Source organism: Dama dama, chromosome 3, assembly GCF_033118175.1.
Source record: "Dama dama isolate Ldn47 chromosome 3, ASM3311817v1, whole genome shotgun sequence".
Lineage (NCBI taxonomy): Eukaryota > Metazoa > Chordata > Mammalia > Artiodactyla > Cervidae > Dama > Dama dama.
In genome coordinates this window covers 47,823,198-47,839,487 of record NC_083683.1, presented here as the reverse complement: position 1 = coordinate 47,839,487, position 16,290 = coordinate 47,823,198, and the positions used below count along the sequence as shown (strand labels likewise).

Below are 16,290 nucleotides of genomic sequence, written 5' to 3'. Positions count from 1 at the left end.
AAATATGTTTACCCAGGCTCCAAAAGACCTGTAGATAAATCTTCAGAACTTTTTTCTAAATTCTGCTTGAGAATCATCTTGAAACATTCAAATTTTTGAGCAACTACTTTCATCTTTCTTAATCCTGATCACACAATCATCTGTCTACTTAATTTCCTCTATAACTAATACTTTTTGCTTTATCCAAATGAAGTATAACCTATTTAGCATTATCCAAATGAAGTATATCCTATTAGAGGAAAGCAGGTGGATTTAGACAGCCAAGGAGTTGGAGAGTTAAATGGAGAGTGAGAGGAAGCTAGATAATTCTAGGCACTCCCTCAAGTAGTTCAAAAGTTTGGCTTTAGGCTCATTAACTAAAAAGAAGAACTCTCTTTAGAGCAACAGGGGACTTTATTATGTACTTTTTAATGTACCATCTTTGGAAATTCTGAGTTGAAGCAATCACTTTGAACTATGTAATGACGAATACTGCTCTTCTGATGAGAGTTCCAGGGGAACAGGGAAGGAGAAAAATTAGTTGCCTGCTTAGGAAGGCAGGATTTTCCCACAGGCCAAGTATAAGGTGGATGAACTCTCTGGGGTTTACCACAGAAGCTGAGAAATAACTGCATTTATCTCCTGATCTTCCCACGTGTATGTGCTATAGGTTTGTAAACACAAGCAAGCTGAGAACCAGGATTGTCAAATGAGTAAAAGCAAGACAAATCTGCTTTTCATTAGTGTTTCTTCATACAAGAAATTATGAAACAATCTCCTGCCATATGATTAGACACTATACTCTCTAACCTAGATATAATGAATTAGCAGGTATGCTCAGAGGCACTTTCTATACATATATGGGATCCATATTTATGATCCAGCTTGTTTTCATCATTTAATTGTACGCTTTAGGGATCTTTTCACCCATACACACAATATCCAGCTTGTTCTTTTTTATCCTGGCATGATATTCATAATTCAGATCTACCATAATTTTTTAACCATTCTCCTTTAATAAGAGTTACAAAGGAGTTTATTCAAGCTGATTCCAAATTAGATATACTAGTATTATAATGAGCATTAGTGCACATATTTCTTGGGTATGTATGCTAGCTATTTTGTAGTCTATAACATTATATTCTAGTTGCAGTATCAATATCAAAGAGAAAGATTACCTAAAATCTGGTTTGATAGTTTATATACTCTACCTCTCAGTTATATCATTATACTAGTTGTGCATCTGTCTCTCCTCAATGTGAGGTATCTGTATGGGCTCACCAAGACCCCAAATCAATGCTAATTTCATGTTACTAACATGGAAGGAGGAATGTGAAAATACATAAGCTTAGAGCTCTGTCTGTGAAGTCATTTAGCCTCTCAAAGGAGAACTTCTCATCTTTGGACGAGAATAGGAAACTGTGTAATGTCTACAGTTACAGCATAAAATCACTTACAGAAAGCATGCAATCTAAAGCCAGTACATTTAAATCAGCACATTGACAGGAAAAATGTCAGAATAATTTTTTGTAATTTTGTCATAATAATTCATCTTTGTAAAAAGAGTTGGCACAGACCAATGCAAATTGCAGTGGAAATTTCCAGTGAGAAACAAACATTTCTTATTCGACACACTATTCCACTCAAACACGTAGCAATGATAAAGTAACAAAAAGAATCTGCCACTTATTTGAAATCTGACTTTATAGTACTGAATTTAATGAATATTTCACAATTTGTCCATTCTTTACCATTCTTTTAATAAGTATTTGAATTATTCTAGTTTGTGACTGGTATAAAGCTATGAATGTCATTATAAAAATCTTTTATGTAGACATATGTACTCATTTTCCTTGTATGTTACTTGGATAGAATTGTTGGGTAATAGCATACCTATATATTTAGTTTTATTAGAAACTGGCAAACTGTTTTCCAAAGTGGTTGTAAAATTTTGCATGCCCAGCACCAGTATATGAGGGTTTCAGCTGCTTCACATTCTTGCAATATTTTCATCTGTTACTCTTTTTTAGTCTTTTTAAATTTTAGTGAATCAAATGCTCGTGAAGTAGAAAATCATTGTGGTTTAATGGTGTTTGAAGTAAGGGATACTGAATAACATCCACCAAACTGAAAAAGAACTTTGAGACCATAAAATGAAACAGGCAATTCCATAAACTGCAGGTATGAAGTTTATTGTAGGTAACTTACACAAAGGAAGTACTGGGCAGACAACAATCCAGAGCCATTCATAGCTACACTAGGCAACCCAAAATGGGCATGGGGGACTTAAAGGGACCAAAGCTAAAAATAGATTCTGACTACTAAGGGAGAAGCAAATACACACCTATGGGAACCAGGGTTTTTTCCTCCCCTTGGGGGGGTCACATGATCATTATTCCTCATGGGCCATTAAACATCTGCATCAGCAAAAGGCATTCTTCCAGTTTTCACATAAGATAAAGGTTAAGGGCAAATGCTGAGAGGAAAGTGGCCAAGATGGTGAAGCAGCAGGACATGGAACTCACCACCCTCCACAAACACGTCAAAAATACACCTACATGTGGACCAGTTTTCACTGAAAACTAACTGAAACTGGCAGGAAGACTTGTACAACCAAGGCTGTAAGAAAGATCTGCAGAGAATCAGGTAGGAGGGAAGAGAAGCCATCAGGTTGGGACATGTTCCCCTATGAGGGGACTCAGGAAAGGGGAGACTTACACAGGCTGAAACCCACATTGAGGAGGACGTTGTTGGAACGTATTGGACACTCCCATCCTGGAGCCTGACACAGGGAAGATGAGGCCCCTTGGCTGGCTGGAGGGCCGTTGGGGCTAACTGGAAGGTCTTGGGAAGCCTGGACTCCATTTGTAAGGAGACTATGTGTGTTGGCTTAATCCTGAAGCAGGGCTGAGACAGGGGCTTGCAGACTGCTAGAGTGGCTGCCCAGTTTTGCATGATTGCCTGAATGCCCCCTGCCTGAGTCGAGCAAATGCTCCAGACATTTCTTGCTTTATGTCACAGCTCCACACTGGAGCAGGGGCTGCTATGACTGAGAAAAGAGCTCAGCCTTGAGGGGCAGAATTGAGTCACAACCCCACACTAGTGTTGTGGTCAGAAAACATGCTGGATATGATTTCAGTCTTCTTAAAATACTGAGGTTTTTTTGTGATGTAGCACATGATCTATCTTAAACAATGTTCCACATGCACTTGAGAAAAATGTTTATTATGCTGCTTTTGGATGGAATGTTATATATATATACATGTGTGTCTATTAAGTTCATAGGGTATAATGTGTAATCTAAGGCCACCATTTCCTTATTGATTTTCTATCCAGATGATCTGTCTAATGATGTAAGTGGGGTGTTAAAAGTCCCCTACTATTCTTGTATTACTGTCAATTTCTCTCCTATTTGCTCTATGCATTTAGTTGGTCCTATGTTTACAAATTTTACACCTCTTTTTAGATTAATCCCTTTATCTTTACACAATATTCTTCTTTGTCTCTTACAATAGTCTTTATTTTAAAGTCCATTTTATCTGATGTGAGTACTGCTACCCGGGTTTTCTTTTCATTTCCATTTGCATGTAATACCTCTTTCCACACTCTCACTTTTAGTCTCGGTGTGTCTTTTATATCCAAAATGAGTGTCTTAAAGGCAGCATATACATGGGTCTCGTTTTTTTTTAATCCATTAAACCACTCTGTTTTTTTTACATGATTGATGGAATTTAATACACAAAACTTAAAACTTTTGTAACACAAAGGAAACAGAAACTCATATCAAAAGGATAAACATCCCATTGGAAAAATTATTCACCACTTTTAATAACAAAGGGAAATAGATTCATATATAAATGTGGAACATATATATGGAACAATTGTTATTATTTAGTCACTAAGTCATGTCTGACTCTTTTTGCAACCCCATGGACTGCAGCCCACCAGGCTCCCCTGTTCATGGGATTTCCCAGGCAAGAATACTGGAATGGGTTGCCATTTCCTTTTCCAGGTGATATTCCTGATCCAGGGATCCAACCTGTATCTTCTGCATTGCAGGTGGATTCTTTACCACTGAACCACCAGGGAATGCTCCATTAAATCGATAATCTCAACCACTCCATGCCTTTTGATTGAAGAAATTATTCCATTTCCATTTAAAGTAATTATTGATAAATATGTTCTTACTGCCATTTTGGTAATTGTTTCTTGTTTTCATAGTTCTTTTTTGTTCCTTATTCTTTTGCTCTCTTCTCTTGTGTGTTGATGGCTATATTTAGTATTATGATGGATTTCTATCTCTTTTTTGTGTGTCTATCTAGTATAGGATTGTATAGGATTGTGGTACCCTAGGTCCATATACAACAGCCTATTTATATATGTGATTATTTTAGATCAGTGATCTCTTAAGTTCAAATGCATTGTAACCTCACAACATTTTTATTCTCCCACCATGTTTAATTCTCCCACCATGTTTAATGTTTTGTCATCATCTTTTCATTTTGTATATCCGTTATCTACTTATAGATCATTTTAACATTTTTATCTTTTAAGCTTCCCAAAAGTGTTTCTTCTATTACCTTTACTGTTCATTTGCCTTTACCAGTGAGGCTTTTCCTTTTTACAATTTTCATACTCCTACTTTGGCATTTTCTTTTCTTAGAGAAGTCCCTTTAATGTTTCTTATAAAGCCAGTCTAGTGGTGCTGAACCGTCTTAGCTTTTGCTTGTCTGTAAAACTATCCCTCCTTCAAATTTGAATGATAACCTTGCTATATAGAGTGTTCTTAGTTGTAGGTTGTTTGTTTCATCACATTGGATATATTTTGCCACTTCTGGCCTGCAAAGTTTCTGCTGGAAAGTCAGCTGACAGCGTTATGGGAGTTCCCTTGTATGTTACTAGTTGCTTTTCTCTAGCTGCTTTTAAGATTCTCTGTCTTTAACTTTTACCATTTTAATTTTAATATGTATTGGTGTTGACCTCCTTGGGTTCATGTTGGTTGGGCCTATCTGTACTTCCTGGACTTGGATATCTCTTTCCTTTCCCAGGTTAGGGAAGTTTTCAGATATTGTTATTGTTGTGATTGTTGTTCAGTTGCTAAATCACGCCTGACTCTATGTGACCCCATAAACTGCAGCATGCCAGGCTTCCCTATCCTTCACTATTTCCCTGGGCTTACTCAAACTCATGTCCATTGAGTTGGTGATGCCATCCAAACATCTCATCCTCTGTCTTCCCCTTCTCCTCTTGCTCTCAATCTTTCCCAGCATCAGGGTCTTTTTCAGTGAGTCAGCTCTTCACATCAGGTAGTCAAAGTATTGGAACGTCAGCTTCAGCATCAGTTCTTTCAATGAATATTCAGGGTTTATTTTCTTTAGGACTGACTGGTTTGAATCTCCTTCTTGTCCAAGGGACTCTCAAGAGTCAGCACCACAATTCAAAAGCATCAATTCTTCGGCACTCAGCCTTCTTTATGGTCCAACTCTCATATTCAATACATGACTACTGGAGAAACCACAGCTTTGACTCTTTGGACCTTTGTCAGCAAAGTGATGTCTCTGCTTTATAATATGCTGTCTAGGTTTGTCATAGCTTTTCTTCCAAGGAGCAAGCATCTTTTAACTTTATGGCTGCATTCACCATCTGCAATGATTTTGGAGCCCAAGAAAATGAAATCTGTCTCTACTTTTTCCCCATCAATTTGCCATGAACTTGATAGGACCAGATGCCATGATCTTAGTTTTTGTTCAGTTCAATTCAGTAGCTCAGTCATGTCCTACTCTTTGCGACCCCATGAACTGCAGCATACCAGGCCTCCCTGCCCATTACCAACTCCTGGAGTCTACCCAAACCCATGTCCATCGAGTTGGTGATGCCATCCAACCATCTCATCCTCTGTCATTCTCTTCTCCTCCTGCCCTCAGTCTTTGAATGCTGGATTTTAAGCGAGCTTTTTCACTCTTCTCTTTCACTTTCATCAAGAGGCTCTTTAGTTCCTCTTTGCTTTCTGCTGTTAATGTGGTATCATCTGCATATCTGAGGTTGTGATATTTCTCCCAGCAATCTTGATTCCAGCTTGTGCTTCATCCAGACCCACATTTTGCATGATGTACTCTGCATATAACTTAAATAAGCAGCTATTATTTCTTCAAATTATTATTTTTTTCTCTCTCTTCTCTTTCAGGGACCCCTATGAGTGCTTAATATTGCTCCAGAGGTTTCTTAAACTATCCTAATATTTTAAAATTCTTTTTTCTGTTCAGTTTGGATGATGTCCACTACTCAGTCTCTCCTCCATTCCTCTCTGTCATCTAATCTACTATTGATTCCTTGCAGTGCATTTTTCATTCTAGTTACTGTGTTCTTCAGTTCTGTTTGGTTTTCCTTTATATTTTTCTAACTCTTTGTTGAAATTCTGTTTATCCATTCTTCTCCTGAGTTTGGTAAGCGTCTTGATGATAACTACCATGAACACTATTCAGATAGAGTGCTTATTTCCACTTCACTTAGTTCTTTTCTGAGGTTGTGTCTTGTTCTGTAAGTTGAAACATATTCATCTGTCTCCTCATTTTGTCCAGTTCTCTGTGTTTATGTGTTGCTGCTAAGTCACTTCAGTCGTGTCCGACTCCATGCAACCCCATAGACGGCAGACCACCAGGCTCCTCCATCCCTGGGATTCTCCAGGCAAGAATACTGGAGTGGGTTGCCATTTCCTTCTCAAATGCATGCATGCATGCTAAGTTGCCTCAGTCATGTCCGACTCTGTGCGACCCTATGGACAGCAGCAGGATTCTCCAGGCAAGAACACTGGAGTGGGCTGCCATTTCCTTCTCCGTGTTTACATGTTAGGTCAGCTGTTTCCCAATCTTGGAGAAGTAGCCTAATGGAGAAAACACCCTATGGGCACAGCTGGCTGCTCCCTTCCAGTCACCAGGTCTGTATGTTCTAGGTGTATCCCCACAGGGGCCACATGCACCCTTCTCTTGTGATGGGGCCAATTATGTGGCCATGCATTGCTGACCTCTAGCCAGGCTGGCTGTGGGGCCATGTATCATGTGGTAGTGGTGGACCTGCTGGATGGTGAGGAAGGCTTCCCACGTGGTAGGCTGCACAGCCTAGGGAGAACGCAGGACTGATGCCAGCCTGTTGGTGGGTGGGGCTGGTCTCCAGTAGGTATTAGCAGACTCAAATGAGGATTCCAAAATGGTGCTTGCTAATCTCAGTGTTATTGCATTAGAAGGAGCTCCCAAAATGCTGCAGCCAGTGTCTCTGTCCCCAGGTGGAGTCTGAGTTTCCCCCTTCCTCTCTAAGAGGTTCTTCAAGATCAGCAAGTAGGTCTGACTCAGTCTCCCTTCAATCTACAACCTTTGCACTGGAACTCAGAACTTATGAGCTTTTGTGCATACCCTTTAAGCATAGAATCTCTGCTTCCTACCGTCTTCTGGACCTCCTGAATGTAAGACTCATTGGTTTTCAGGGCCAGACATTCAGGGGTGCTCATCTTCCAAGTGTAGGACCTCTGGGCTAGGGAGTGTGATGTGGGGCTTGGACCCTTTTGCTGCTTGGAGGGGACCTCTACAATTGTGAAAGTCCTCCCATTTGTGGGTTTCTGACCTAGGGGCGTTGGTCCTGACTATACCACATCCCATAACTTCCTTCCCATCTCATTATGTTCCATCTTTATATCTTTAATTGTGGAAAATTTTTCAGCTAGCCTTCAGAGTGTTCTCACTGATAGTTGCTCTGTAACTAGGTATAATTTTGATGTGTCTATAAGAGGAGTTTTAGAGTCTCCCTACTCTTCCATCCTGGCCACCTCTCTCTTTTACTTTTCTTAAATATATCTTTTTATGAACAGAAATTTTTTGCAGTAGTATAGTAGTTCTTGTACTTTTTGTTTCCTGTTCAAAAATATCTTTGCCCATCCTAAGATCATGAATATACTCTCCTAGGTTTTCTTCTAGAAGGTTTATTGTTTCACTAATCACCAATAGTATGAAACATCTCAAACCAAACGTCTGTATAGTGTGAGATAGGTCACACCATATAAGATATTCAATTGATCCAGTATTTTCTTTTCCATTTTCCACATATATTTCCATGTATATATATGTCAATTTTTGTTACAGTTATTAATTTGTCAATTACTATGCCAATACCACACTGTCTTAATGACTATTATTTTATAATAATTCTTGAAATCTGGCAAAGTAATATAAAGTTCTTCTAGAAGACCATTTCTATGAAAATCATACTGTGATTTTGATTAAGGTTGTGTTGGATATACAAAACAATTTGGGAGAATTAACATCTTAGTGATATTGTTTTCCAAACCATAATTAAAACATATCTCTATATTTATTTTCCTCTTCTTTTAGTTTTCCCATTAAGTAGTAGTTTTCAGTGTTAAAATATTAATCTTTAACTTATTCCTACATATTTAATCTCTTTGATGATAATAAATGGTGCCATTTAAAATGTTTTTATTTAATAACTGTTCTTGACTGTATATCGAATACAAATGCTTTTAAAATTTGAGATACAATCCACATGCCATAAAACTCACTATTTTTAACTGAATAATTTAGTAGAGGCTTTTTAGTATATTAACAAAGTCATGCTACTATCACTACTAATTCTAGAATTTTTTCATCATCCAAAAAGAAAACCCATACCAATCAGAAACTTCTTTTCACCTCTCTCCTCCAACCCTGGCAATCACTAATGTACTTTCTATATCTGACAATTTGCCTATTTTGGACATTTGATATAAATGCAATCATATAATATAAGGTCTTTCATATCTTACTTATTTAACTTAGCATAATGTTTTTGTTGCTGTAGCATAAATCAGTACTTCATTCCTTTTTGTGACTAAATAATATATATGTGTGATTATATCATATTTTGTTTATCCAATTATCAGTTGATGTATATAGTAAATTCTTTCCAATTCAGGGTTATAATGAATATGCTTCTGTGAACATTTATATACAAATTTCTGTGTGAAATTGTACTTTGGATTGATCTCCATTGATTATTGTTTTAAGTTTTTGTTAAAATTTTCTGTTAACCTCCTCTAGTGAAATTTTCACTTCAGATATAATACTTTTCAACTCTAGAATTTCTATTTGGTTCCTTTTATAAATAATTTATATTTTTATTGATATTCTCTATTTGGTAAAACACTGTTCTCACTCTTTCCTTTAGTTGTAGTTTCATTTAGCCCTTTGAACATACTTAAAATAGATTTTTAAAAGTTTTTGTCTAATACACCCAGGATACTTCAGGGGCAGTTTCTACTGACTGCTTTCTTCCCCTATGTATGGGCCATACTTTATTCTTAGCAAGTTTTTTAATGTTTTGTTGAAGCTAGACCTTAAAGCAACATAACGTGGCATAATGTGAAGATGGTCCCTCTTCACCCGGATTCGTTGTTGTTATGTGTTTGTTTAGTGACTTTACTGAACTAATTCTTAAAGGCTGTATTCTTTGTTGACTGTGGTCACTGAAGTCTGTGCTTGGTTATCTTAGTGGTCAGCACATGACTGAAGAGAGATTTCTTTACATGCATAGAATTAATGTCTTTCAAGTCATGTACATGTTGAGGCATATCTTCAACAGGTTTGCCTGGAAGTTTATAATTTATAACTATAAATCATAATTCCACCTTATCTTTTACTTTCTGCTTGCACAGACCCTCAAGATAGGTCAAGTGTGAGAGCTTAGTGTGTAAACACTGTTTGGCATACACACAGTCCTACAGATGAACATGGACTTTTAGATTCTCAGAGATACATGAGAAATTTTCAAAACAACCTAGGTTGTCCCATTCCATAGGTGGCCTTTTCATTGTGTTGATGGTTTCCTTTGTTGTGCAAAAGCTTTTAAGTTTGGTTGGGTCCCATTTATTTTTGCTTCTACTTCTTTTCCCTTGGCAGACAGATTTAGGGAAATGTTGCTATGATTTATGTCAGAGAATGTTTTGCCTATGTTCTCTTCTATGAATTTTACAGTGTCATATCCTAGGTTCAGATCTTTAAACAATTTTTAGTTTATTTTTGAGGAAAGTGAAAGTCACTCAGTCATGTCAGACTCTTTGAGACCCCCTTAGACTATAGAGTCCATGGAATTCTGCAGGCCAGAATATTGGAATGGGTAGCCTATCCCTTCTCCAGCTGACCTTCCTGACCCAGGAATCAAACCAGGGTCTCCTGCATTGCAGGCAGATTCTTTACCAATTGAGCTATCAAAACATCCCCTCAAACGGTGTGAGGGGATGTTCTAATTTCATTGATTTACCTGTAGCTGTCCAGCATTCCCAGCCCACTTTTTGAAGATACTGTCTTTTCTCCAATGTATATTCTTGCCTCCCTTGCCATAGATTAACTGACGTAGGTGCACGTGTAGTACAATGTTAAATAGAAGTGATGGTAGTGATAATCCTAGCCTTGTTTCTGATCTTAGGAATAATGGTTTCAATATGTCACAATAAAGTATGACATTAGCTGTAAGTTTGTTATAGATACATTTCATGAGATAACATTACTTTTTATGGCTCTTTTGCTGGGAGATTTATCATGAAAATGGCTGCTAAATTTTATCAAATTACTTTTCAGGCTTTATGAGACAATTTTCTTTTTTAATATGTAAAAACATAAATTCTTTTTATCTTGTAATAGCTTCAACTTAACAATTTCTACTAAAACAAGATTTCCTATAAACTATTCACCCTTCTCCTAATATTAAAATCCTATATAACCATAATAAATTTTTAAAACTAGTAGTCTATATTAGAAATATATTAATTACATAACAGACTTCATTCACACTTCATCAGTTGTTTCCACTTATGTTCTTCTTTTCTGCTTCTTAATCCTATCTTGAAAATGACATTGCATTTTCCCCTAAATTAATAATCTTCCCCAGCTTTACTGAAGCAAGATTGACAAAAAAGTTTTTTATATATTTAAGATATGTAGTGTGATGCTTCAATATGCATACATTGAGAAATTCTTACATCAATATACCATTGATACAAGTGGGGGGGTTAAAGTCCCTTACTACTACTGTGTTGCTGTCAATTTCTCCCTTTACATCTGTTAACATTTGCTTTATGTATTTAGGTATTCCTGTGTTAGGCGCCAAAGAATTGATGCTTTTGAACCGTGGTTTTGGAGAAGACTCTTGAAAGTTCCTTGGACAGCAAGGAGATCAGACCAGTCAATCCTAAAGGAAATCAGTCCTGAATATTCATTGAAAGGACTGATGCTGAAGCTGAAGCTGCAATACTTTGGTCACCTGATGCAAAGAAGTAGACTCATTTGAAAAGACCCTGATGCTGGGAAAGACTGAAAGCAGAAGAAGGGGATGACAGAGGATGAGATGGTTGGATGGCATCACCAAGTTGATGGACATGAATGTGAGCAAGTTCTGGGATTTGGACAGGGAAGCCTGGAGTGCTGCAGTCCATGGGGTCACAAAGAGTCAGACATGACTGAGTGACTGAACTGAACTGATGTTGGGTACATATATATTTACATTTTTTATATCTTATATTTATCCCTTGATCATTATGTAGTGTCCGTCATTGTCTCATGTAAGTCTTTATTTTAAAGTGTATTTTGTCTGATACATATATTGCTACTTTGGCTTTTGATTTCTATTTGCATGGAATACATTTTTCTATTCCCTCACTTTCAGTCTTTCTTAGTCTTTAGATAAGAAGTGAGTCTCTTGTAGGTGGCATATATACATGTCTTATTTTTGTATCCATTAAACCACTCTGTCTTTTGACTGGAGTATTTACTGTATTTAAAGTAATTATAGATATGTATATTCTTATTGCTATTTTTTATTGTTTGGAGGTTGTTTTGTGGGTCTGTTTTATTCTTCTTTTTTCTCTTATGATTTGATGACTGTATTTGATTCTGTTTTCTTTTGTGTGTATGAATCTAGTATAGCTTTTTGGTTTGTGGTTACCATGAGGGGAAAGTGTATACACACACACACACACATATATATTTTTTTAAGTTGGTTGATCTCTTACTTTCAAATGCATTAAAAACCCTGTGTGTATACTCTCCTACCCTCATCATTACTATTTTTGATATCATATTTTATATTTAGTGTATCTGTTAACTGCTTATTCTGGATATAGATGATTCTACCACTTTTAAAAAATAGAAAAAAAAGTTTTTTTAACCTTCCTACTAGTTTTATGTATGAAATGATTTCCTATTTTTACTATATGCTTGCCTTTACCAATGACCTTTACCTTTACTATGTTTGCCTTTACCTAAGAGCTTTCCCATTTCATAATTTTCATATTTCTAATTTTGGCCTTTTTATTTTCACCTTTATCATTATGTGTAAGCCCAGTTTGGTGGAACTGTACTGTTTTAGCTTTGCTACTCAGTAAAGCTTTAGATCTCTCCATCAAATCTGAATGAGCGCCTTACTGTGTAAAGCATTCTTAGTTATACGTTTTTCCCTTTCATCACTTTAAATAAATCATGCCACTCCCTTCTGGTCTGTAGAGTTTCTGCTCAAAATTCAGCTGATAGCCTCATGTGGATTCCCTTGTATATTATTTGTTGCTATCCCCTTGCTGCTTTTAATATTCTGTATCTTTATTTTTGTCATTTTAATACTATGTGTCTTGAGGTTTTCTTCTTTGGTTTATTCCTGCATAGGACTCATTGGGCTTCTTGGATTTGGTTGTTTCCTTTCCCAAGTTAGGGAAGTTCTTAGCTATTATGTCTTCAAATATGTTATCAGCCCATTTCTTTCTGTCTTCACATTCTGGGACTCATTTGATGTGAATAATAATACACTTGATATTGTATCAGAGGTCTCTTAAACAGTCCCCATTTCTTTTCATTCTTTTGTTTTTCATTCTTTTCTGACAGCATCATTGATTTCCACTATTCTGTCTTACTACTCATTGATCCATTTCTCTGTATCATTCAGCCTACCATTGATTCATTCTTGTGTACTTCTCATTTCAGTTATTGGATTCTTTCTTTTTCAGCTATTGAACTCTTCATCTCTGGTTTTTCTTTATATTTTATAATTCTTTGTTAAAAACATCAAACTTATCACTCTGAGCATCCAGTCTTCTCCCAAGCTCTTTGATCATCTTTATGATCACTACCCTGAATCCTTTCTTAGGTAAATTGCCTATCCTTATTTCATTTAGTCCTTTTCCTGGGGTTTTATCGTCTTTCTTCATTTGAAACATATAACCCTGTCACTTCATTTTGCTTAAGTTTCTATTTGTATTTTTGTGTATCTGTTATTTTGGTTGCATTTCCCAACTCTGGAAAAGCGGCCTTTTGTAGGAGACATCCTATGCATGCAATAGTACACCACCCTCTCCTCATCCAAGCTATACCTTACAGTTCCCCGCTGTGAGTGCTGAATGGGTCCTTCTGTTGTGGTAGGCTGATGATGTGGGAGGTCTGGAAGGCTTGGCTGGTCTTTGGTTTGGTTGTTTTCTAGGCCCTGTCTTGTGTGGAGGCTGCCAGTAACTGGTTGGTAGGACCAGTCATAAGGTGGGTGACTGTCAATCCCACCAACCCCAGGTGGGGCTAAAGTGCTGGTTTACTGGTGGATGAAGTCAGGGTCAAGAAGACTTCATGCTGTTGCTCACCCACTGGTGGGTGAAGCCAGGTCCTAAGATCAGTACGAGCCTATGGGCTGTACTCCAAATACCTTTATGAATTTTAAGATGCTTTTCTCAGATCCAATATTGGAATAATCAGGAAATTACTTTATTGTCAATTAACAAGATATACTGCTATAGTATGATAACTTTTCATCATCTTCTGTCTTTGGTCACTAGCAGTGGAGATATTTTCTAAAGGTCCTTTTCATAGCTGCTTTCACCTCATTGTTCTTCAGGCTATAGATAAGGGGATTCATTAAGGGAGTGATCACACTGTACTGTACAGAGAAGATCAACTCCAGTAGTGAGCCTGAGGTTGGCACTATATAGCGAAGGAAAGCTGAACAATAAAATAGGAGCACTGCCGTGAGGTGGGAAGAGCAGGTGGAGAAGGCCTTGCTTCTATGTGAAGAGGAGCTGATACTTAGGATGGTAGAAACAATGAGAGTGTAAGACAGTATGATTAGGAAACAGGTTCCCAGCCCATGCAGGAGACTGGAGCAGAGCAGAATAGTGGAACTGGTGGAGACATCAGAGCAGGAAAGGGGAAAGAGAGAGGGCAGCTCACAGCTGTAGGAGGGGATAAACTGATCCCTACAGAAGTCAAAATCCATAGCTAGAAGGATGTTGATGAATGCGTCCAGAAAACCCAGGCTCCAGGAGCCTAACACCAGACCTTTACAGAGCTGGTTGCTCATCTTCTGGCCATAAAGCAGAGGGTGGCAGATGGCAGCATAGCGGTCATAGGCCATAACTGACAGCAGACAGGCTTCAGTGCCCCCCAAGTCAAACACAAAGAAGACTTGAGCTAGACAGGCTTCCACAGAGACTGTTTTCTTCTGAGAAAGAAGAATTTCCAGCATCTTGGGTACTGTGGCAGAAGAAAAGCAAAAATCTAGGAAAGAAAGGTGACTCAGGAAGAAGTACATGGGAGTGTGGAGGTGAGAATCGGCTCTGATCACCAGCATCATTGTCAGGTTCCCCAGCAGAGTCAGGAGGTAAATTGCCAGGAACAGCACAAAGGATAGCGCCTGGACATGGGGGTCTGCAGATAGTCCAAGGAGAATGAACTCAGTGATTGCACTGTGGTTCCCCAAGGCCATTTAAGGAAATCTAGTCTAGAAATAAAAAAAGGAACAGCGGATGATTTCAGCAAAACGACAGAGTATGGAGTGCCAAACTCCTATTCTACAGAAACAACAAAACCAAGCCGAAGCTGTCAGGACTAGCTTTGCTGGTACTCTGGGAAACAACCAAAGGTGCACAGCAACCAAGTAAACGCTGAACCAAGAAAAAGGCAACTTAAAAATAGGAGGAAAGCTTTGTGGCATTTTTATTTCCCCTTGCCTAACTCCATCCTAGGTCCAGTGGCCATCCTGAAGATGGCCTAGAGTGGAACCATGGTCTGAAGTCTGGAGGGAGCAACAACTCACTCACAAATTAGTGTATTTTAATTTGTCTGGGAACTACCTGAAGGACCTATTCAAGATGCTTTGTCTCAGTTTCACATGAAATGACATAGGGTTCAAATGTGGCCCATATTGTCCGAAAACATTGCAAGAGTAATGAGAAATCTGTAACTACCTGGGGCAAAAGATTATGATTAAAACATACAACAGACCATCAACAGACTGAGTAGAAAATCTAGAAAGAGAGTTTCTTTGGGAAATTAAATTAGAGCATTCCACACTGGCTGTGTATACTAGGGAATTTTAAAAGCCATATGCATGTCCAGTAGCACTCATACTCAGAGAAGACCAGAGTCAAACTTACACTTTCACCTCTGGCTGATCCCTAGTTTCACTGTAAATGGGAAAGAAGTCTAAGAATTATTAACAATCTATCTGGGAAAATACTAAATGAGTGCTTCGCATGGAGTGAATCTGCAAAGACTAGAGGAGGGTGGTGTTTTAAAATTTTTGCCTTTTAGTATTCAAAAAAATCTCTGGCAAAGTACTAGTTGAACACAAGCTAGAGGAAAAGAGACTTCATTGAGCACACAGAACACTGAACTGCTTTTGCAAAAATAAATTGGAAAATTTCTTGAACAATAGTTGACTACAACCTTCAGATATCAAAGATAGAAAAGAATAAAAATCTAATCTTCAGGGTTATAACATTATGATATTAAAATGTCCAGTTTTCAACAAAAAATCATGATGCACACAAAGGAAATATGAAATTATGGGCCATAAAAGAAAACTTAAATTGACAGAAACTGTCCCTGAGGCATCTAAGACTTTAGACTTACTGGAAAAAACTCCTCTCATCCTCAGCTTTACTGAGATGTATTTGACATAGAATATATGTAACTTTAAGGTGTACAACATGTTTATTTCACACACACACACATGTAAGTGTGTGTGTATGTGTGTATATACATATACACATATGTTGCATATACATATGTTGTGTATATATATATATATATACATATGTTGCATATACATATGTTGCAAAGTGATTACCACAATAACATCAGTTAACAGATCCCCTCATGAAATTACCTTTTTTGTGTGTGTGGTGATAAAACTTAAGACCTACTATCCTATCATTCAAGTACACAATACAGTGTTGTTAATTATAACCACCATGCTGTACATTAAATCCTTTGAATTTACTTCTCTTATAACTATAAATTT

At 37.5% G+C, this 16,290-nt stretch overlaps 1 protein-coding gene across 1 annotated transcript; it reads right to left on the bottom strand.

Moving 5' to 3' along the window:
• Positions 1-13,821: 13,821 nt before the first annotated feature.
• LOC133043121 (olfactory receptor 8S1-like) lies at positions 13,822-14,751 on the bottom strand. Its single transcript, XM_061123982.1, has one exon. It carries the CDS (start codon positions 14,749-14,751, stop codon positions 13,822-13,824), a length of 930 nt encoding a protein of 309 aa, XP_060979965.1.
• Positions 14,752-16,290: the final 1,539 nt, after the last annotated feature.